Source organism: Mobula birostris, chromosome 25, assembly GCF_030028105.1.
Source record: "Mobula birostris isolate sMobBir1 chromosome 25, sMobBir1.hap1, whole genome shotgun sequence".
In the NCBI taxonomy this organism is placed as follows: Eukaryota; Metazoa; Chordata; class Chondrichthyes; order Myliobatiformes; family Myliobatidae; genus Mobula; species Mobula birostris.
The window spans coordinates 18,494,424-18,518,716 of NC_092394.1; the positions used below are offsets into that span (position 1 = coordinate 18,494,424).

The window sequence follows — 24,293 nt, forward strand, 5'->3', positions numbered from 1 at the left end:
GAAAAAAGTACAGTTGATGTTTAGGGCTGAGACCCTTCTTGGCCTGAAACGTCAATTGTACTTTTTTCCATAGATGCTGCATGGCCTGCTGAGTTCCTCCAGCATTTTGTGTGTGTTGCTTGGATCTCCGGCTTCTGCAGGTTTTCTCTTGTTTGTGTTTCCCTTTCCCTCTTCGGACCCTATTTGGAACATGCATAGCCTAAGAGGCTGGTGAAATCCAAGGAGCTTTGTTATTTCATGTTTTCAGTCCATCCTTTATTCCATTTGTCATCATCACTGTTGAAAATAGTGAGGTGAGGGGTAAAGGTCTCTGGAACCTATGGAGATCTCAGTTGATTGGATAGATGTCAGTTACTGATGATTCACACAACATCTTTGATGGAAACCTCAGTAACTGACATCCTTCAGAGCTTGACACCAGGAGCTATTGAGCTGCAGGTGACTTTAAGGTCCTCAGGTATGTCTACAAGTTCATCTGCACATCAGTAAATTGTGTATGGTGGCTCACCAACCAAGCTGCACTCTCTGATAGACTGCATGAATGTAGAGACAGTCTATAAACCTTCAAGTCAGCACATCTGATTATGTCTATGAGTTTGCAGCTTATATTAAATTTTGTTTTGTTCTTGGTCTCAAACTTCTGCAGTTGGTTGTGACATGTCAAGAGTGGCCCCTGGGACTTGGATCTGTCTATTTAGCATTGAAGGGTTATCAAGAACCAAATAGGGCCCAAGATGCTCACAAATAAGATGTGCTGCTAGAAGTTCATGCCTCCAAAGATGGTCAATTCACAACAGTGCAAGATTTAAGAGCATGAATAATATTGAAAGTGGAATATACAATATGTAAATGCATGCTGTTTTATTAGAGTATAGTAGGAAATGTTGATATATAATAAACCAACTTATTCAAATATCACAATATTATATATTACACTTGTAGCTTTGGGAGAGGAATCCATTCCAAGATGACCTGAAACATTTGAATTAAAAATACTGTCTTCTCTTTCAAACGGAGGATGCCTAGTACTGAAGAAGGCCAGAAAAGTGACCAGCCAGAGGAAATGACACATTTGTTTTTCAGCAGTACTGTGGATAATTTTGTGCATAAATATTGCAGAATGTCTAGTACTGTTGACATTTGGGAATAGACGTTAACAAAAAGTTCCCACATCTTCACATTCTGTTCTGATTATGAATGATTGTACTATAATTATGCATAATTCCTAATACTTTGACTACATCTTGCTGAATGTTTCCTAATGAGACAGTTAAGGCTATAAATGCCTTTGGTTCTTGTACTGTGCACTTCACCAATGATGCGTGTGTGTTTTCAAGTGTTAGAAAACATTTCTGCAAATTGGTCCTCTTATAAATCCCGTTAGAGGAAGTGTTAAATGCAACCAGATTTTTGGTGTTAGTCATGCCAGGTATTTGGTTTAGAAATGAGCTTGGTGACATGTAATATGGGACAAGAGAAAGTGACTGCAAATTAAATCTTGTGCAGACATTTATAATGTGCTGCACTTTTATTAAGACATTTTCTAGGACTTAGTTCAACCTTTTATTTTAACGGGTATGAAACTGAGTAGAAATTTCAATGGTTTTCAAAACTGCCACCAAAGTCACCGGTAGGTTACCTTGTTTAAATGTTTCACATCAGCTTCAAAGTTTGTGTCCAAAAAGTGTTCTGGAATAGAAAAATGGTCTTCACCAATTGTATTAAACACACACACCCACAGTTCAATGTCTTGGACAATTTAGAGGACAGAGCTTAATTGGATTTAAGTGGTTACAACTTTAATCAAGGAGATCAAATCCCAAAATTACTGAGAGAATGCTGCTTCTCTTTTTGCAGGGGGTACAGCAAATCCAGACTGCATTCACTTGTTTGTTTGCCTATTTTCTGCTTGTAAATTAATTAAAGACAGAGGACACCGTTGGTATAGGTGCATGTAGTGACACTGGCAATTTTTTCATGTATGAGCACAGGCAGTGAAACTATTAAGCCCTCTGATATTGGAAGATATTAATACTTTAAGAGTCCTGATGAAGGGTCTCAATCCGAAACATGGACTGTTTATTCCCTCCATAGATGCTGCCTGACTTGCTGAATTTCTGCAGCATTTTGTGCATGTGCTCAAGAATTCCAGCGTCTGCAAAATTTCTTGTAATGTTTTATCCACTGCCTGATATTGTGTATTATCAATAACGACTGGAGGCATGAGGTTTCGTCCACTTTTCAGCTTGCATCTTCTGTGATCCATAGCCCATAGATCTGTACCATGGGGTGGCATAGTAGTGTAGTGGTTAGCACAATGCTTTACAGTACAGGCAACCAAGGTTCAATTCCTGCCACTGCTGCAAGAATTTTTTACGTTCTCCTCATGACTGTGTGGGTTTCCTCTGGGTGCTCCGGTTTCCTCCCACAGTCCAAAGACGTACTGGTTTGTAGGCTGATTGCTCATTGTAAATTGTCCCGTGATTAGATTAGAATTAAATCAGGGGATTGCTGGGCAGCATGGCTGGAAGGTCCAGAGGCACCTATTCCACACTGTATCTCAATAAATAAAAATAAATAAATAGCCTATTAAAACATTGTCTTTATTAAATTAACCCTAGGAAAATTGTGGAGTTTTCCTTTAAGGATACAATGTAATCTGAATTTGCTAATGTGCCCTGCTGCCAAATTATCAATGTGCACAACCTATTTAGTCACTTTGCATAGGTAGCAGAATTATTATAAATCATCATGTTTGCACCATTTAGTGACTCATATCCCCAATTAAAACTTAATGCATTGTATCTGTAGCAGAAGGTTCAGCCAGGTTACCACATTCCAAATCTTGAATGTCAATGTACTGTAGCACAATTGCTTGTTAAAGTTCTAATCTTGTTGAATTTTTCACAAAAGACCTTTAGTGTACAAGAACATCAATCTATCTGAAGTCCATTTTAAGATGACAGGAAATTACACCTAGAATAATGGATGCCCATGAGTGAGTTACAAAACCATAATCCAATCGTTAGAAGTGATAAACATCTCTGTACACTTAGCTGTAGATTCCTATTTTCTAATTCAGTCCCTGGTGTCTGCACTTTTTGCACAAAATACATATTGAAGATGGAATTTAAAGCATTAGATGTTTCATTGTCCTGTGCTTCTGTAATCAATACCCATTTGCAGTTGCATTCATATTTCATTTTGGATTCTGTGACACTACAAGATGAGTCTGCTGTTTAGCTATGGAAGGTATACTTAACCATTTTAACGCTGGGAGGCAGCTCTTGGATGTTGGAATCCCAGTCAAAACTTGCTTTCATGTGGGACTATTCCTTTGCTTTGACACAACGCAGTTTATGTGAGGTTATATATTGTAGCTGAAAGCAAAACAATTCAGAACACACCAGCTTGAGAAAATCTGCAGATGCTGGAAACCTAAGCAACCCACTCAAAAACTGAAGGAAGTCAGCAGGCCAGGCAGCATCTATGGAAAAGAGTGAGTAGTCAACATTTCAAGCCAAGACCCTTCAACATGATGAATGTCCTGATGAAGGGTCTCAGTAGGAAATATCGACTGTTTACTCTTTTCCATAGATGCTGCCTGGCCTGTTGAGTTCCTCCAGCATTTTGAGTGTGTTGCTTAGAAATTGGGCAACTTTGGTTTCTTCTCTCAATGGAATCTCCTTTGTAATTGAAAATATTGACAAATTCTACATAAGCTGCCAGTGAAGATATTATGTGCATTGTAGGGAATTGGCTGGTCTCCTGAAACTCAAGGCTGTATTGTGGCATAAAGTATATTCCTCTGACTCCTTTCATCCTTGCAATCTTCAATTTTTTTATTGTTTCTCAGGAAGAAGGGATACAGGATGTCGATGTAAGTTCAATAAGAATTTCTATGCAAAACCAATGAAAAATTCATGTAGTCCGGGTTTCTATTTGGCCCTTGGTGCATGCACATCGTTGCTTTGTGGGGACATTTCTCACTCACCCAAGTCGAGATAGCTTAGGCATAGTTGGGCAATTTAAAGACTCCGTAGCAGTGGCATTCCTAAAGCCTTGCTGCGTCCCTACACAGACCACTGATGCCGCAAGTTGGATGTGGTGGACTGACAAGGAAACTACAGTGCCTATAAAAAGTATTCAGTCCCCCCCACCAACCTTGGAAGTTTTCATGTTGATTGTTTTACAACTTTGAATCACAGTGGATTTAATTTGGCTTTTTTTGACACTGATCAACAGAAAAAGACTCTTTCGTGTCAAAGTGAAAACAGATCTCTAGAAAGTGATCTAAATTAATTACAAATATAAAACACAAAATAATTGATTGTATAAAAATTCACCCACCTTTAATATGACACACCAGATTATCACTGGTGCACCCAGCTGCTTTTACAAGTCACATAATTAGTTAAATGGAGATATGTTTTAGGAGACCTGAGTGCAGACAAGGTATTTCAATTGATTGTCATAAAAATACAACTGTATCTAAAAGATTCAACTGCTGATAAATCAGTACCCTGGCAAAAACTACACCATGAAGACAAATGAATACTCCAAGCTACTCCACAAAAAGGTTATTGAAAAGCACAGGTCAGGAGATGGATACAAGAAAATTTCCAAGTCACTGAATATCCCTTGGAGTACAGTTAAGTCAATATTCAAGGAGTGGAAAGAATATGGAACAGCTGTAAATCTGCCCACAGCAGGCCATCCTCAAAAACTGAGTGACCATACAAGAAGGGGACTAGTGAGGGAGGCCACCAAGAGACCTAGGACAACTCTAGAGGAATTACAAGCTGTAGCGGCTAAGATGGGAGAGACGGCACACCGGTACTTCACCAGTTGCAGCTTTATGGGAGAGTGGCAAAGAAAAAGCCACTGTTGAAAAAACTCACATGAAATCTTGGCTAGTGTTTGCCAGAAGGCATGTAGTAGACGCTGAGGTCAGCTGGAAGAAGGTTCTATAGTCTAATGAAACCAAAATTGAGCTTTTTGGCCATCAGACTAAATGCTATGTTTGGCATTAGCACCAAAAACACACCATTCCTAAGATGAAGCATGGTGGTGGCTGCATCATGCTGTGGGGATGCTTCACTGCAACGGGCCCTGGAAGGCCTGTGAAGGTGGAGGGTAAAATGAATGCAGCAAAATGCAGGGAAATCCTGGATTAAAACTTGATGCAGTCTGCAAGTGAATGACCCCAAGTTTTTTCAACAAGGCAATGACCCCAAGTATAAAGCCAAAGCTACACAGGAATGGCTTAAAACAACAAAGGTTATGTCCTGGAGTGGCCAAGTCAGAGTCCAGACCTCAATCCAAATGAGAATTTGTGGTTTGACTTGAAAATGTGCTGTTCACTTACAATCCCCATGCAATCTGACAGAGCTTGAGCAGTTTTGTAAAGAAGGATGGGGAAAAATTGCAGTGTCCAGATGTGCAAAGCTGATAGAGACCTATCCACACAGACCCAAGGCTGTAATTGCTGCCAAAGGTGTATTGGCTAAATACTGACTTGAAAGAGGTGACTACTTATGCAATCAATTATTTTGTGTTTTATATTAGTAATTAAGTTAGATCATACGAAAGGGTCTTCTTCTGTTGATCAGTATCAAAATGCCAAATTAAATCCATTGTGATCCAATGTTGTGAAACAATAAAACATGAAAACTTTTTGGGGGCAGGGTGAATACATTTTATAGGCACTGTAATTTTGATGTACTGAATGATAATTATCCAGGTTGTAGACAGGAGAATACATGCTGAAGAATAATTTAGCAAGCAGCTGACTATGATGTTTCTATTAGAATAGGGTTCCCCAAATTGCTTTCCAATATGACATGATTTAAGTATTTAAAATTTAACAACATTCCAGAAACATACAAAAAAAATCAACATTATAACTAATAATAAATTATTAAACATAAAGAACCGCATATAACTTTAATGAAAATTTTGTTTGATTTGAATAGTTAATTATGCTCACCTCTTTCTTGTTGCCTGGCAGATCGAGTCAGGATGATGCTGCCTTCTCTCCCAAGCCTCAGAATTAATAGAGACTGGAAAAACAGTGAGTGTGAACGGTAGTCTGCAGCATAGGGGTGTGGGTGTGAGTGTAGTGTATCCAACAATGGCTGAAGTAGATGTGGCCTGGGGAACTTATTTACTTCGAGATACAGTGGGGAGCAGGCCCTTCTGGCCCACCAAACCGCGCGGCCCAGCAACCATTTAACCTTCAAACCTGTACTTCTTTGGACTGTGAGAGGAAACTGGAACATGCGGAGGGAACATACACTCTCACTCTCACTCTCACACTCACTCTGCCGGAATTGAACTCTGAATTCCAACGCACCAAACTGTAATAGCGTTGTGCTAACCGCAATGCTACGCTACCATGGCACCTACAAATTTGTTAAATAACGTATATTTTTCCTCTGTTGTTGTGGACGAGTATTGTGTTAAAAAAGAACATGCAATTTGTTGTGATTGACTAAAACTGATCCTCACGGAAGTTGTAACTGGAAAATATAAAAGTTTTTATTGACAGCAAACCTCCAGGAGAACCCAAGTGCATCACACTCTTTTGACACGATGTTTTATATTTGTTTAACACAAAGATAATAATAAATGATTAACTCAGTTTCATTTGCTATAATTACCCACTTTTTCACTTTGAATATAGTCAGATAAATTTATGGAATTACATATTTACAATGGTAGCACATCCCAACTAGCAGAACACCTTTGAGTATTCAATACTGTTGTTTGTTCCAAAAGCCAGACACCTAAAATATACCCTTTTATTACAGTGCTGAGGCTCCATGAATATACAACTAACCAGAACATTAAATGACAAAACTGATCTGTCCTGAACTGTGCATTAAGAGGCAGGGATACATTTTTAACAACATACTGATAGCAGGGACATTCACCTTTTGTCTTTCCCTATGTATTTTCAATGGGACAGTCCCACACCCAATGATTGGTTTCACTGTCAGATCAAAGTTAAATTGTGTACAGGTTTTATTTCCTGAAGACTGGCTTCATTTTTGTTAATCCATCATTATTCTATCCATAATTTCATTACCCCAGAATAATCCCTAAGACATTTGTTAATCATTTGCATTAAGTGATCAATTGACAGCTTTATTGAATTTATTTACTGCAAACTTGTTCACTGATTTTGATTTGATGTCAAGGTCAACAGATCTTTTTATACTTATCACTGCAAAAGCTCACAAAGCAGAAACTGTATCATTATAGTACCTTTTATACTTTAGGATATCTGAAATTTCTTCACAGATACATAATATATTAACTGTTGTCATTGTTATAGTGGTCGGAATGTACCTACTATTTTGTTCAGGCAACGCGCACAAAATGCTGGACGATCTTGGCTCGGAATGGTGACTGTTTACTCTTTTCCATAGATGCCGCTTGGCCTGCTGAGTTCCTCCAGTATTTTGTGTCTGATGCTTGGATTTCCACCATCTGCAGATTTTCTCTTGTTTGTATTGATGCACAAGTAACAAGGAAAAATGGGGCCTTGATTTGACTCATTCAAATTTCAGTGTCATTGGTATTGCAGTTCTCTGTTGGTATTGTAGTAACATGTTGACCTAGTTTTTGCTCTTGAATCCTTGATTGGCACTCATAAACTTCTCCAGGTAAAAGAACATAAGCTGTAGAAATTGCATAAAAACTTCGTATGAATGTTAGCGCACTGTATAAAATTGAACTTTCCAGTGTATGTAAGTTCACCGTCAGCTACTTATGTTATACGTTCAGGTGCCACTTTATTAGTGGTTACTGTGTGTATGCTTGTGGTCTTCTGCTGCTGTAGCCCATCCATTTCAAGTTTCAATGTGTTGTGCATTCAGGAATGCTGTTATAATGCATAGTTATTTGAATTACTGTCACCTTCCTGTAAGTTTGAAGCAGTCTGGCCATTCTTCTCTGACCTCTGTCATTAACAAGGCAATTTTACCCACAGCACTACTGCTCACCGGATTTTTTCTGTTTGTTTTTCGCATCATTTTCTATAAACTTTAGAGACTGTTGTTTGTGAAAATCCCAGGAGATCAACAGTTTCTGAGATACTTAGACCACCCTGTCTGGCACCAACAATCATTCCACAGTCAAAGTCACTTAGATTACATTTCTTCCCCATCCTGATGTTTGGGCTGTACAACATCTGAACCTCTTCACCAAGGCTGCATGCTTTTAGGCATTGAGTTTCTGCCACATGATTGGCTGATTAGATATTTGCTTTAATAAACAGGTATACCTAATAAAGTGGCCACTAAGTGTATATTATAAATTAAATTTCAACTTCTCTTATTCAGAATGTTATATAGGTAAAGAAATGATTAATAGTGGCAGAAGAACTAATCACTTAAAACTGAGGGCATCACTTTTGGTAGAATACTGGTAAATGAAGCTAATTGACATATATTGTAGTTATGCCATGATTAACACTGAAATAGAGTTTCTGCTTGTGTAAAAGAGCTCTTTTGAAAGTAAATGCATTTTCCAAAGTAGAACTGAGGCTTTTGACTTATGGACTGAAGATCTTGGGTTTGATTCTGGGCTTGAGCTGAGTTAGCCGATATTGATTAAAGTGGCAATAACTTACGATCACTCTCATTCCTCCTGGATCAATATTTTCAGTTCCTGATTGCTTTCTGATGAACCCTGCGCCGAAGTTGTACTTCTGTGAACACGACACACCAGTCCGTGATTTCACTGTTGACAGTCAGTATCTGAGGTTACACAGGACGAAAGCTGAAGTTCGAGTTTACCGACATTCAACCATACGCATACATACAGCTAAGGGAAACTGTTCTGCTGGGGCCAAGATGCAGAACAGAGTACGTACAGTCACGCACAGCAGTTACTACCATAGTTACGATCCAGAAAAGGCAGTTCAGTCACAAAATAATATTAGCACAAGTCCCTCAGTGGCATGGCCTGAAGATTGACAGGTTGACCCAAACTGTGAAGTGCACGTTTGTGTAAGACAGTATAATGTTACTGGCACTATTATAAAACAGGCAGTAGTATAAATATGTGAAACAGTAGCAATAAAAGATTGAAAGTGACTAGTGCAAGAAGAGAGTGTCTGTGAGTTGGGGAGTGAGGGTGGGTTGTGCGGCAGGGCATTCAGACAGGGTGAATGTATGTGCAGGATGGCAGCAAGACAAAGAACCAGAGAAATGCTGGTGCATTCGGGAATATTTCCTAACGCTTTTGTTGCAATAAGGAAACTGTGCAAGTTAATGAGTGGAATGTTAATGGAAATAGGAAGAAAAAAGTGTGATGTATCTCCTCCTCTCCAAAGCTGATTGATTGGCTACCAAAACGAAACTGGGAACTCTTTCAGAGTGATGATAATAAAAGATATGAAGATATCTCATGATTTAAAAATGGGCCCTTCTTTTCAAACAACAAATCAGTCATTTCCTCTCAAAGCAGAGAATCCAAAACTTGTGATTTACATTTTTAAAAGCAGCTGCTTTATGTAACCATATTGACTTTTGGCATATCTTGGGAGGACTTCCAGCCAAACTAAACAACCAGGCCTGCCTCTGCCATTTTTAGCATGCTCCTTTATTTAGAAAAGCAAGCTAATCATCTTAAAGAGCCAAACTCTTTTGTTTTTCTACACATAAATTTGGCAAGAGTGACTATCAATAGAAGAATTCTTATAGTATGACTTGAAACTGATTTGGCAAGAATGTTATTAGTGAAATATAACTTTATTTTCCATTTTTACATAAATTAGAGGTGGCAGATAAATTATGCTGACTTAACTACTATTAAAGTTTTGGGGGTTGCCTAAAGTTCAAGAGCTGAAATGATCTGTGAGATTAAACAAGAAGCTACTTTTAAAATCAGGCTCCTTGCACACTGTATTGCTGATTGAAGAAAATATAAAAAGCTACAAGATGTCAGTGTGACTGGTATCTGTACCGTATCTGATGTTTAATGTGCGGAATGCACCTTTACACCTCTTTCAATGTTACAAAATATTCCAGGTGCTTCACCAGACAGCCCTGTAACCAAAAAAAACCCCACCAAGATATAGTGGGACTAAAGATCCAAACCTTCATCAAGGAGAGGTTTTAAGATTAAAGAGGTTGAAAGGAAAGATTTAGATTATGAGGACATGCAGTCCTCTTTTATTGTCATTTAGTAATGCATGTATTAAGAAATGATACAATATTTCCTCTGGTGTGATATCACAAAACACAGGACAGACCAAGACTGAAAAAACTAACAAAACCGCAAAATTATAACATATAGTTACAACAGTGCAACAATACCATAACCCGAAGAAGAACAGTCCATGGCACAGTAAAAAGTTCAAAGTCTCTCAAGTGTCCCACTTCTCACGCAGACAGGAGAAGGAAGAAAAACTCTCCCTGCTATGCCCGACCACAGTCCGACTCTGAGTCGTCCGAAAACTTCGAGCCTCCGATCAGCTCTCCGACACCAAGTACCGAGCACTATCTCTATCTGAATGATTCGACCTCAATCTCAGTTGCCAACAGCAGGCAAAGCTGGGGATTTTGAGGCCTTCCCTACGGAAGATTCTCGATTGCACAGAACAAAAGCAGCGAACTTGCATTTCAGAAATTTCTCCAGATGCTCCTGTGTGCTTTTACGTCCGTCTCCATCAAATCAGAATTGTCCATGGCTCCTATTTAACGGATACGATATCATTTTCACCGGAGGGCTGCGCGGGGGTTCCCAACCTTTTTTATGCCATGGACCCTTAACCATTAACGGAAGAGTCCATGGAACCCCTGATAGAGAGAACTTCATACTTAGGCAGCCAAAGGCACACCACCCATTGGTGGAGTGAAGAAAACACAGAGGGGTCTCTGTCTTTGGCCTTCTACGGATTCAACATAAGCTGATCTTCCAATTACCCACCACACAGGTCAATGAATTTGACATGTTTAGATAATTGTCCATATCATTTCCAAGGCCTAGAAGGCTACAGACCCAATGCTAGTAAATGGGATTTGTGTAGTAAGTACAACAGGTAGCATAGGCATGGTAGACCAAATGATCTTCTTCTGAATTCTATTACTGATTTTTCACATCTCACACGTATAGCAGTCTTTTTGCTCCTAACTCTTCTCATTATTTCAGAATTCATTTGTCTGTTCCACTTTACAACTCTCCTGGATATACCCTTTTTGCCATTAACTGGCCAGCGATACTATCTGTCTAGGTATACACCTACATTTTGCTTCTTCCATTTCTCTGTCTTTCTCTGCAATTTAAATTTTTTTTCCCGATTTTCCCCAGTCCTATTGATAACTCTGTTCCCCTCTCTACAGAATCAGAATCACTTTATTGCCAATTTGTGAACCATAACTGAATTGTGATTCGATGCCAAGGAAAAACACAGAACAATACTATAACAGATATCACAATAGCAATCAACAATTTACAAGACAATAGTGCACACAGTGTTGAGCAATCAACAATTAGCGGAACAGTCACATGCGCAAACGTCAATAATCAAGCTTCAACGTGAACATATGAACAGACTAAATAATTATAGCATTTCATGAGCAAAGGTAATCCCTGAGTTCAACGAACAACACATATTTAGTCGCACAATATAAACAAGAACTGGTGTTACTGTTGTTCCTGTTCGCGCCTTGTGGCGCATCGGTCAGCATTTTTTTTGCCATTTCCTTTGCGTTTGATTGGCTTTTTACGGGGCCGTGTTGCTAGCTCAACGCCCAGCCCAGCACGGGTGGAAAGTGTGCAAGGGTCCGGCTGGATTCGAACTCGGGGACTATTCGCCTCGAAGTCCAGTGCCACTACACCACCGGCCGGCATAAGCAAGAACGGGAGCACCTAAAACCATGGCAGCCAGCTCCTGAAGTGCCTCATATTTCCAACATTTTCTGTTTTAATAGTAGCAACTTTGTAAAGACAGCTAGACAGGTGAACAGGAAACACAGGTAGATGGGATAGGCATCTTGGGCTTCAACCAGGTGGGCTAAAGCGACTATTTCCATGCAGTATGACTCTATGGCTAAATTAACAAATAACCTGTTGCAACTGACAAACAGCCCTTAAATAGCAATTTAAAAATTAAACATTTTAATATGTATTTCTATTTTGTTTTTTTTGCAGAGTTTGTAAATAAATAGGAATTCAGCTAATTGGGAGATTACTGTCATAAAGGTTGTGAATGACCAGACATTCACATGCTTTGTTAAGAGTGTTTAAGTAGCAATGAGTCCCCTTTTCCAGGAGATATTCATAAATTTTACTTTTCAGCTGCCCTCAATCCACTGATTTTTTATACCAGTCTGGACGAATGCTCTTCATCAGAGAGTGGGAACTTTTACAGCTCATTGTTGAAATTCCTCTTCATGAATAAATATTGAAATTCAGTCTGATAAGTGCTGGTAGGTGATCTAACTGCACTCAACTTTCAGCTTCAGCCTCTGTAATTTTACTGGCGTCTGTGCCTTCTGTTCGCTGAAACTCTAATGCAGAGAACTGGTGGGAAAGGAAGTAATTGCTATGAATGTGTTGATGAAAGGCCAAAGATTTGAAAATGCTTGTTTATTCCATTCCCCATATGGTGCCTAACATCCTAAGTACCACCAGCACTTACTGCTTACACTACTAACGGCCAAGCAATGCATAGCAGATGGCGGGCAAGGTGAAGTAAATTGTATAAATAAAGGCTAGTTTATTGCCTCCGATCAGAACAACAGTAATAAAAGATTACACCTTTTGTGAGCTGTGCATTAAATTTCTTATTAGTACTTAACCTTTCAGTTTAAACTATGCTACCTGTATCACCTTCCTGAAGCTTAACAACAAAATGTGTATCTCATCAGCTCCATTAGAATGATGTTCTTATTTTATAACCCATGCTGTGGACATGCAACTGTCCAAGGTGATTCATTTTTTGCTTGGATGAAGTTGACAGTTGAGCTTCCACTTCACAGAATTTATTGCTTTGTAGTGACTGCTCCAAGGCATAACACATGATAGAAACCTGACGGAGAACAGCCTTATTTTAACCAAAATCCCACAGTTACAGTGCAGAGTGTAATCTGAATCTATTTTTGCATTGGTCCTTTGTACCTTTTTACAAAAGAGATACCATTAGGCAGACACAGAGAAGTACCATTAATCACAAGGACAGGACTCAGTGTAGCTGTAATTAAATGATATAAGTGATATGCAGAAGGAATATAGATATGCATATTTAAAATTATAATACCGGGCTCTGTTAATAAGCACGTCTAATGTCAAAATGAACTAAGATGCAGAAGGCAGAAAGGTCTTGGTTTGATTTACAAGTTGTAGCTGAGCTTGATGTTTTCACGAAATCCAAATTTGGCCTGGGCTGAGCAGGCATAGTGCTCTTAATGGAATTGCATATTAAGTATCTGAATATGGGAGTTATATGGGTTTGTTTCTGATCGAATCACTGTGGAAGATTTCTGACACCTACAAAACTGGCTGCATACAGTTAGCTACATTCCGAAGTGAACCTATGCCCAGATTCTGATGGCTGAGTAACAAGGCTGCTGTTAAATTCAGAAATTTTCAGTCCAAGTTGTGCCTCTATGCTGTTAGCTTTATAATGATGTTACCTTGCTAATTGCCTCACCATTGTAATGCACTGGATAGATGATTGTTTTATTTCCATGACAAAAACTCAGTTTACCACAATTTAGTTAAAACATAAATTTACATTAATTAAAGTGAAGGGGTGTCGTTACTAGCCTGGGAAAATGTCATAGCAATGCTCAGTCAGGACAGACTGGAGAACTCGTTTAGGGAGGCTTTATGGGTGGAACTGAGGAATAAGAGAAGTATGTACACATTAATGGAGCTATATTATAGATCACCCAACAGATTGAAGGATTTAGAGGAACAAATTTGTAGAGGGATCACAGACTGCTATAAGAAACATAGGGTTGTGATAGTAGGTGACTTTAACTTTCCACATATTGACTGGGAGTCCAATACAGTGTAAAAGGACTAGATGAGATAGAGTTTGTCAAATGTGTTCAGGAAAGTTTCCTTAATCAGTACATTGAAGTCCCAATAATAGAGTGTACAGTACTTGATCTTCTATTAAGGAATGAGACAGAGCAGATAACAGAAGTTTGTGTAGGGAAACTCTTTGCATTTGGTGATCACAATGCCATAAGTTTCAAAGTAAATATGGAAAAAGATAGGTCTGATCTGCGGGCTGAGTTTCTAACTTTGAGAAAGGCAGTTTTGATGTTATCAGAAAGGATCTGACAAATTTGGATTGGGACAGGAGGTTTTCCAACAAATATGTACTTGGTAAGTGGGAGGCCATTAAAGGTGAAATTTTGAGACTACAAAGCTTGTATGTGCCTCTCAGAATAAAAGGCAAGATAACAGGTTTGGAGACCCTTGGTGTTCGAGAGATATGAGGCCCTGGTTAACAAAAAAATGGAGGTGCATAGCAGCTATAGGCAGTTAGGAACAAATAGGGAGTACAATAAATGCAAGAGAACACAAGAGAAAAATCAGGAGGGCTAGAAGAAGGCATGAGTTTGCTTTAGCAGACAAGGTGAAGGAGGAACTTAATGACTTTCACAGATGTGTTAAGAGCAAAAGGGACATCAGAATAATAATCCAAGTGTGGAGCCAAATGAGATGGGAATATCTTAGATGGATGTTTTGCATTTATACTTACTTGGGACACAGAGTCTATAAAAATGAGGCAAAGCAGCAGCAAGATCATGGACCCTATTCAGATTACAGAAGAGGAGGTTTTTGCTGTCTTAAGGCAAATTAGGGTGGAGAATTCCCCAGAGCCTGACAAGGTGTTCTCTTGGACCCTGTGGGAGGCAAGTGCAGGAATTGTAGGGGCTTTAGCAGAGATATTTCAATTATCCTCAGCCACAGGTGAGTACCGGGGGATTGGAGGATAGCTAATGTTGTTCTACTGTTTAAGAAAGATTCTAAGAATAAAGTAGCCTGACATCAGTAGTGGGAAAGTTATTGAAAGGTATTCTAAAGGACCAGGTATACAGGTGGATAGACGAGGGCAGATTAGGGATAGCCAGTATGTCTTTGTGCATGGTAGGTCGTGTCTAACAAATCTCATGGAGTTGTTCAAGGAAGTTACCAGCAAAATTGATGAAGGCAAGGCATTGGATGTTGTCTACATGGACTTCAGCAAGGCATTTGACAAGGTCCCGTATGGATGGTTGGTCAAGAAGATTCAGTCATTTGACATTCAAGATGAAGCACGTAGTATACTGGATTAGACGTTGGTTTGTGGGAGAAGCCAGAGAGTGGTAGTAGGTGGTTGCCTCTCTGTCTGGAGGTCTGTGACTAGTGGAGTGCAGCAGGGATTGGTGATAGTCCCATTGTTGTTTGCCATCTAGATCAATGATCTGGGTGATAATATAGTTAACTGGATCAGCAAACTTGCAGATGATGCCAAGATTGGGGGTGTAGTGGACAGCAAGGTAGACCATCGAAGCGTGCAGTGGGATCTGGACCAGCTGAAAAAAAAGACTGAGAAATGGCTGATGGAATTTAATGCAGACAAGTGTGAGGTGTTTCACTTTGGAAGGAACAACCAAGAGAGATCTTACACAGTGAGTGGTAGGGCACTGAGTACTGTGGCAGAACAAAGCAATCTGGGAATACAGGTCCATAATTCATTGAAAGTGGTGTCGCAGGTAGATAGGGTCATAAGGAAGGCTTTTGGCGCATTGGCCTTCATAGGTCAAAGAACTGAGTACAGGAGCTGGGATGTTATGTGAAGTATAAGACATTGGTGAGGCCTAATTTTGAGTATTGTGTGCAGTTTTGGCCACCTACCTACAGGAAAGATGTAAATGAGGTTGAAAGGGTACAGAGAAAGTTTACGAGGATGTTGCGGGGTCTGGAGGACCTGAGTTATAAGGAATGACTGAATAGATTAGGACTGTATTCCTTAGAACGTAGAAGATTGAGAGCAGATTTGATAGAGGTATACAAAATTATGAGGGGTATAGATTGGGAAAATGCAAGCAGGCTTTTTCCACTGATGTTGTGTGAGACTGCAACAAAAGGTTATGGGTTAAAGATGAAAGGTGAAATGTTTAAAGGGAAAATGTGGGGAATCTTCTTCACTTTGAGGGTGGTGAGACTGGAATGAGCTGCCAGCACAAGTGGAGGATGCGATTTTGATTTCAACATTTAAGAGAAGTTTGGGATAGGTACGTGGGTGGCAGGGGTATATAGGGCTATAGTCCAGTTGCACATCAATGGGAGTAGGCAGTTTAAATGGTTCAGAGCAGACTAGATGGGCTGAAGGGCCTGTTTCTGTGCTGTAGTTTTCTGTCCTAAATGTTAATTACCACTAATTAATCTAACATTCAATGATGAGAAAAGTTGAGTAATTCCTTCAAATTAGAATTTTGGAATTTTAAAATAAAGTATTATTTTTGTTTATATTATGAAATTCTCTTTTTTTTCTGTCTAATCCAATCTTTCTCACTATTTGCTTTCTTTCTGAACTGATTTGACTCTAATTTCTCATTTATATTGCCATTTTAGTCCTTGCACTACACATATTGCAATCCTTCAATCTGATTAGTTAGAATAATACCCAGTTGCAGCCCTGACGAAGGGTCTTGGCCTTTCTCCTCAGTACATGTTACCTGCCCTGCTGAGATCCTCCAGTGTTTTGTGTGTTGCTCCTGTGCTTTCCCGTTCATCTTGTTTCACTTGCTCCAATGTTGCAAACTCAAGTGTTTAGCAAAATGCTGAGGAAAACATTTAAGAAAGTAAATCCCAACTAACATCTAAACTCTTGGCAGTTGCAGTTAATAATCTGTCATGGCAAAGTTTGTCCCAATTCTTTAATTTTTAAAAAAAAAGCATCACTTGGCTCATTTCTGATTAATAACTTGTTTCTACTTTGTGACCACTTAGGTCACTTGAGAACTTTGATCATTTGTCATTGAGAAACAAGTTCCCAAATCTCAAAGGTTAATTGCATAACTCTTCAATGGCCTTCTAAGTTTATTTCAATAGCCTTTCTGTTCTCATTATGATTAATGACCCTCATGGCATTGCTCATATTAAGCTCAAACAATGTTAACAGAAGTGTTAGAGATTTGATCACACAAATTATTCAATGTAGTCTTGATGAATAAATCTTGGCCTGAAATGTTCACTGTTTATTCGCCTCCATAGATGCTGCCTGACTGCTTAGTTCTTCCAACATTTTGCCTGTGTTGCTCAAGATTTCCAGCATCTGGAGAATCCCTTGTGTTTATTCAATGTAGACCATTTTTCTAAATGGAGCTATCATTCGCATGATCTTCCATTTGAAGGCCACATAGTCCAAATGCAAAGACGGTGCTGACAAGACACTGTGACGCCTTGCAGGCAGCTAACAAAACTACTAACCATTCTACTAAATATTCTTTCTCGGGACAATGATTACTGCAAACCACAGTCTGTACTTTCCCATTGGGAGCTGTGCTTTTGAACCATCTGTACAACCTGGCATTTTTGCGGTATCCAGAAATAATTGGCGAACTGGTCTCCCAAGAATGCAGGTATGGCCCTGGTGGTCATAGCTGGAGTGGACTTTGGGGCTGGTCTGAAACTTCAGGCTGGATTGCAGTACCGGGGCTTGGGCCTGAGAGTGTATAATGAACCAATGTTTGGCTAATTTAATTGCTGAACCGATCAAAAAGATTGAGGCGTCAGGGCTGCTGATGGAGGACGAGCTGGCGTTCAGCTCGCTACTCGGTGAAACTTTACTTGCCTCGGTGCTGAACTGATTGATGTTGTGGCCTGCAGCCATCAGCACTCACCTCTCTGCTGAACCTGGCTCCATAACTGTGGCCTGGAGCCATCGAGCTCCAGGATCGGCTGCAGCACCAAACTGGCTGCGTGCCTGTGGGTTTACTTTCAAGGACTATGCAGATTGTGCTCTATGGATTTTTTTTTTGTTTTTTTTTCTATTGATTGCATGATTTGTTCTTTATTTTTTGCATATTGGGTGTTTGACTGTCTTTGTATGGTGGGGTTTTTCCTGAATTCCATTGTGTTTCTTTGTCTTGTAGCTACCTGCAAGAAGATGAATCTCAGGGTTGTATACAGTATACATACCTCGATAACAAATGTACTTTGAACTTTGAATTCAAATAACTAAGTTCAGTCCGTTGTCATAAAATCATGGAAGGGTTGTAGTACAAGAAAAGGCCATTCACCCCGTCAAGTTCATGCTTGCTCTATTTAAGAATAAATCAAATCAAAGTACATTTATTATCAAAGAATGTATAAATTATACACCTTAAGATTTGTTTGATTACAGGCAGCCACAAAGCAAGGAACCCAAATAACCCAATTAAAAAGAAAAACTATAACCACTTTGCAGAGAAAGAGAGAAAAAAACACACATTATGCAAACAATAGATGCAAACGACAGCACTCCGAACCAGACTAAGGAGTTAGAGTAGTTGGCTCAAGCCTCGATCTCGTACCCTCACTCTCCAGACTTCTCCCCATATTCTTGCCTTTTCAGATACTGACATAACTCACTTTTATGAACAGCACAATTAAATCTGCCTCCTTGCATCTACTTTGTGTGTTTCAGTGAAGTCACGTCTCCTCCTTTCAAATTATCGTGAACAGAAGACTACTCTACTGATTATCTCCTTAATGTTAGGGCTGCCAGTATAGAGGTGTGAACATAACCCAGTTCATCAGGGGAACCAGCCTCCCCCCTCTGCCAATTACCTCTGTGTACACTTCCTACCACCTCAGGAAAGCAGCAAATGTTAATCAAGGTCTACTCTCCCCTCTTCTGTAGGGCAAGAATACAAAAGCTTGAAGACATGTACAGTATATGTACTGTATACAGCTAAGGTGCCTAAGACTTTTGCACAGTACAGCAGTCATTTTATGTATTGCACTGTACTGCTGCCACAAAGAGAAGCAAATTTTATGACATCCGTGATTGATGTTAAACGTGATTCTGATTTGGGTTTCATTTGTGGACTGAGAGTGGGAAGGGAACAGGGAGAGGGGAATCATGATTGCGAAAAGGAGAAGGGAGCAGGAAGCACCAGAGAGACATTCTACAATGATCAATTGTTTGATAAATAACCAATTGCTTGGAATCAAATGACCTTGCCTGGTGTCTTAGGGCTGGGTGTGTCTGCACCCACGCCACCTTCCCCCCCATCCCACCCCTGGTGTTCCTTCTCTGCCACCTGTCCCTAACCCTCTCATGGTGCTCCAACCTCGCCATTCCCATTATTCTTTGCTTCCGTCAGATTCACAAACTGGCTCTCTGCTCCATGTTGACAAATACGATACTGTGTGAAAGTCTAGGCACCCTAGCTGTACATGTGTGTCTAAGACATTTGCAGAGTACCACCAGACTTTTCCAGCAGAATCAAGGACAATTTCTACCTTGATGTCATCAGACTCTTGATCAGATCTCCCACTCACTGAAGCTGACCTTTTGATCTCCAAATCTACTTCATAATGACCCTTGCACTTCACTTGCTTAGCTGTAGCACTGTATCCTGCATTGTCATAAAAGCTGCTGAGTGAGCCTCCAGATGGCTATGGATCAAGAAATGTGACCCGTGGACCAGTGCTGCTGGGACACAAGCCAAGGCCTGATCAACCTGGGTGGGGCACCCGGGTGAGACTGCCTGATGTTGAAAGACCCAAGACATCCCATGACCCCAGATTACATCACTGATGATGTGTCCCAGAGCATCCAAGGATGTATCTCAGCATCAGGTACTGGTAACCAGAGACTTGGAATACTGCTCCCAGTCACAAGTTTAAATCTGCCCGGCCATATAACAGACAGCAGAGATTCTGCAGATGCTGGAAGTCTTGAGGAATACACGTAAACAACACACACAAAATGCTGGAGGAACTCAGCAGGTAAGGCAGCATCTATGGAGGAAAATGAGCGGCTGATGTTTCAGGCCAGGACCCTACATCAGGACAGGAAGGGGGCAGGAGGCAGAATGAATGGGTGGAAGGATGGGAAGGAGCACAAGCTGGCAGGTGATAGAGGAAACTAGGTGAGAGGGAAGGAGGGTGGATGATGTAAGAAACTGGGATATGATAAGTGGAAAAAGTAAAGAGCGGAAGGAGGAATTTGATTGGAGAGGACAGTAGACCACAGGATAAAGGAAGGAAGTGGGGAACCAGGAGAAGGTGAGGAGCAGGTCATCAGGTGAGGAGTGAGAGGGCCATCAGAATGAGTGAAAACCAAGGGGGGAATGGAAACAGAGGGGAGTTGTTATCATCATCATCATCAGGTGCCGTGCCCAGTTTGAGCTTTGACTGCCATGGCCCACACACTCCTGTTTCGGGTTAAGAGGATCAATTGATTGGTATTCATTTCCAGTTCTCTGGCTGCTGCCTCCATCATCATTTGTCTTTGCCTTCCTCTTGCCTTCTTCCCTTCAATCTTTCCCATAATTACCGTGCATTCTGACTCCTCTTTCCTAATCACATGTCCAATGAAGTTACGTTGCCTTTTCATGATCTCATACATTATTTCTCTTTTTGTGTTTGCTCTGTTCATGACATCCTCGTTAGATATCGTTTCATTCATGATATTCTTTGCATCCTCCTCAAAAACCACATCTCTGCTGCTACAATTCGTTTCCTCATGTTACTAGATATTGTCCAACATTCTGAGCCATATAACGTAACTGGATAAATGTAACATTTCAGTATTCTGAGGTGGGTTGTCATGCCTAGTTTAGTATTGGTCAGTATACTCTTCATTCTTATAAAGGTGTCTTTTGCCATCCCTATTCTTCTTTTAATGTCCAAGTCGCACCTGCCATCTAATGTCACCCAGCTTCCTAAGTAGCAAAAGTTCTGTACTTGTTTTATGTCTTCCCCGTTTATTTTCAGCCTGCAGATAGGAGTTGTTATAGTGACTTGAAATTGATGTTGATGCATTCAGGTTGAAGACTACCAATGGGATCCCACCACCAGGCACCCCCACTTTCTACTGGGTTCACTCTCTCTGTAACTACCTTGTCCTTCCCACTGATCTCCCTCCTGGCACTTATAGTTGCAATTGTGCTAAGTGCTACATCTGCCCCTATACCTCCTTGCTCACCACCATTCAAGGCCATAGCCAGTCCTTCCAGGTGAGGTGGAACTTCACCTGCAGGTCTGCTGGGATAATCTACTGCATCCCGTGCCCCTGGTGCTGCCTCCTCTACATATATCAGTGAGACCAGATGCACTAGGAGCCTCGGGACTCACACCACCAGGTTCAGGAACAGTTACTACCCCTCAACCATCAGGTGGAAGGCACAGGAGCCTCAGGTACCACACCAGCAGGTTCAGGAACAGTTATTACCCCTCGGCCATCACGCTCTTGAACTGAGGGGATAACTTCACTCAACTTCATTTGCCCCATTATTGAAATGTTCCCATAACCGATGGACTCACTTTCAAGGACTCTTCATCTCATGTTCTCAATATTTATTGCTTATTTATTTATTATCATTCTTTCTTTCTTTTTATATTTGCCCAGTTACACTGGTTGAACAAAATGGTCTCATTGATTCTGTTATGGTTATTAGTCTATTATGGATTTATTAAGTTTGCTCACAAGAAAATGAATCTCAGGGCTTCATATGGTGACATCTGTACTTTGATAATAAACTTGCATTGAACTATGAGATGATGTGTGGAAGGAAATCCTTACCTGGTCTGGCTGTATGTGAATCCAGATTCACCAATGCCCCTAACTCTCTCAACATCACACTGAAGGTGACCGAGCAGGCCATTCAGATTTGAGTCTCCATAGAGATGGACAGTAAGCAACAGCCTTGGATTTATGGCTGCTGTCAGGGCAGAAATCTGCAAGAAGGAGAAACAAAATGGACACTGAGACTAAAATATACTTTACAATGGAAAACTGCAAGAATATTTCTTTTGAGAAAATTGAAACATCTTCAAATTGGATAAACCTTGGACAGTTCTGCTCTGAACAGCTCAGGAAATGTCATTGGCCGCTGTAGCAATATATGATGGATTAGTAAATGTTTGCTCCCCCGTCCCTACCTATTATCTCGACTAAATGGGTATCTGAAAGGGATTACTTGTTCAAGGCTTGTGCCCTTCGATTTCTGTCTGCATGCTCCCTTTAAAAACATTTGAATCATGTGTGCATGCAGGCTAGGCACGATTGGTTCTGTAGAAGGCTGGGGAATAAACTCTATTAAAATGTAAATTTTCCTGAGTCTCAATCCTTTTCTATAGCAGAACACAGTAAGATGGGACAGTATGGATGTGGCAGTTTAAATTCCATAGTGTATAACTATAACTATATGTCATTCCTCAGAATACTAGTTTGAGATTGCCTCAAACCTCCAGAAACTCATTTCAATTTTGTCCAGCAGTGAAGCTGTCAAGGCAGATGTGGAACTGATAGATCAGATCTTTTGGTGGCCTTAGAGCTTAGGGATAAAAAGCCGCCTTAAAAGTGTCCTGGTGCACTTTAGTTACAAGAACTACTTTCCTACCATTCGGGAAGATTATCGAGATACTATGTTTGTGTCAGCTTAATAATATTTCCTTCTTAAAATAACATGGGCAGTATCTTCAGGGAATGGAAATAGAAAGAATTCTCAGGTAGACAAGACAAGCGAATTAAAGACCTTTTATGTTCTGTCCTTCGGGATTACAGAGCTCCTATGTGTGTATTTTTCTTATGGCATTTCAGTCACAGTATTAAGGGCTTCACAGGTGATTGGTTTCTGGATCTGACTGTTGCTTCAAGGCTTTGGTGTTCACAGTTATACAGAACCAAAAAACAGTTAACAGGTTGGGGACGATGAGCTCAGTTCTGTCACTATCATTGGAGATATGGTACAGTGCAGAAGTCTTAGGCACATAAACAGTACATGGCTGGGGTGCCTAAGACTTTTGCATAGTACTGTATTTGTCAACATAGAGTGGAGAGCGAGTTAGTCAGTCTGGCGGGAGCAAAGGATGTATGGGACAGGTGACAGAAAAAGGAGTGCCAAAGGTGGGGGTGTGGTGTGGGTGCAGACACACCCAGCAAGGTCATTTGATTCCAAACAATTGGTTTATTGATCATTACAGAATGTCTCTCTGGTGTTTCCCCCTCCCTCCCCTCTCCCTTCCCCTTTTCCCAACCATGATTCCCCTCTCCCTGCCCCCTTCCCACTCTCAGTCCACAATAGAGACCCATATCAGAATCAGGTTTATCATCACTCACAAGTGACATGAAATTTGTTTTTTTTCAGCAGCTGTACAGTGCAATACATAAAATTATGACAGTACTGTGCAAAAGTCATTAGGCACCCTAGCTATGTATACGTGCCTTAGACTTTTGCACAGTACAGTATTCCGCAGGGCTTCCCTGTGTGTTTATGTGGGCGTAAGTTCATATTCCCAGAAATCAAAATAACTCCATAAGATCATAAGACATAGGAGCAGAATTAGGCCATTCGGTCCATCAAATCTTCTCCACAATTGCATCATGACTGATTTATTATTCCTCTCAGTTCCATTCTCCCGTCTTCACCTTTGTCACTCTTACTAATTAAGAACCTTTAAGCACTGTATACACAATGATTTGGCATCCACAAGCTGTCTGTGGCACCGAATTCCACAGATTCACCACCTTCTGGCTAAAGCACCTCACTACTTTGCAGATTTACAAAGTATTCCAAATATCATTAACATAACTTACTTGAATCATGGCACTAAGGTTTAATTTATGCTAAAGCTTTCACATCGAGTCTGTAGTGCTGTGATTGAATACCTTTTCGCCATCTTTAGGTTGCTGTGAGAAAAGCATCATTCATAGCCCCTGAATTACACTAGCACTAACAGATTAAATGAAGCCATGTTTATGTAGATGGGGACATTACCACAGTGAAATACCTGTTTTTCTCTACTAACTAATTCTTCATTAGACTTTATTTTATCATCTACCTGTATTCCCAAATAGAAATAATATTACTATTTAAGTAATATAGTTATTATTTACTAGCAATATTACTAAAGCCAAGTAGCTGAAAGGGTAAATGGGTGTGATAATGTGGCTAAATAAGACAGAAAAGACAGAGATTCAAGTGGAGCATGACCACTGATATACAGCATGTGCCTAAGACTTTTGCACAGTTGTGTAAATCAATTATGGCAAATGGCCTGTTCCTTTTCCTGTGACATTTGGAAGATGAAATTGTATGCTGTCTATCAGTGCAATCCCA

The 24,293-nt window shown here is 40.2% G+C and overlaps 1 protein-coding gene across 3 annotated transcripts in view; it reads left to right on the forward strand.

Annotated features, from left to right (window-relative positions):
- nek8 (NIMA-related kinase 8) overlaps positions 1–24,293 on the forward strand; it is a 98,609-nt gene that overhangs the window by 67,079 nt on the left and 7,237 nt on the right. The window contains exon 15 of one of the 3 annotated variants that reach the window (XM_072243723.1): positions 943–3,497. The exons of the other annotated variants lie outside the window; for them this stretch is intronic. Within the exon in view, the coding sequence (XP_072099824.1) occupies positions 943–971 (29 nt within the window). The 3' untranslated portion in view covers positions 972–3,497. Of the gene's footprint in view, positions 1–942; positions 3,498–24,293 lie in introns of those variants that run through there. 3 annotated transcript variants of the gene reach the window in all.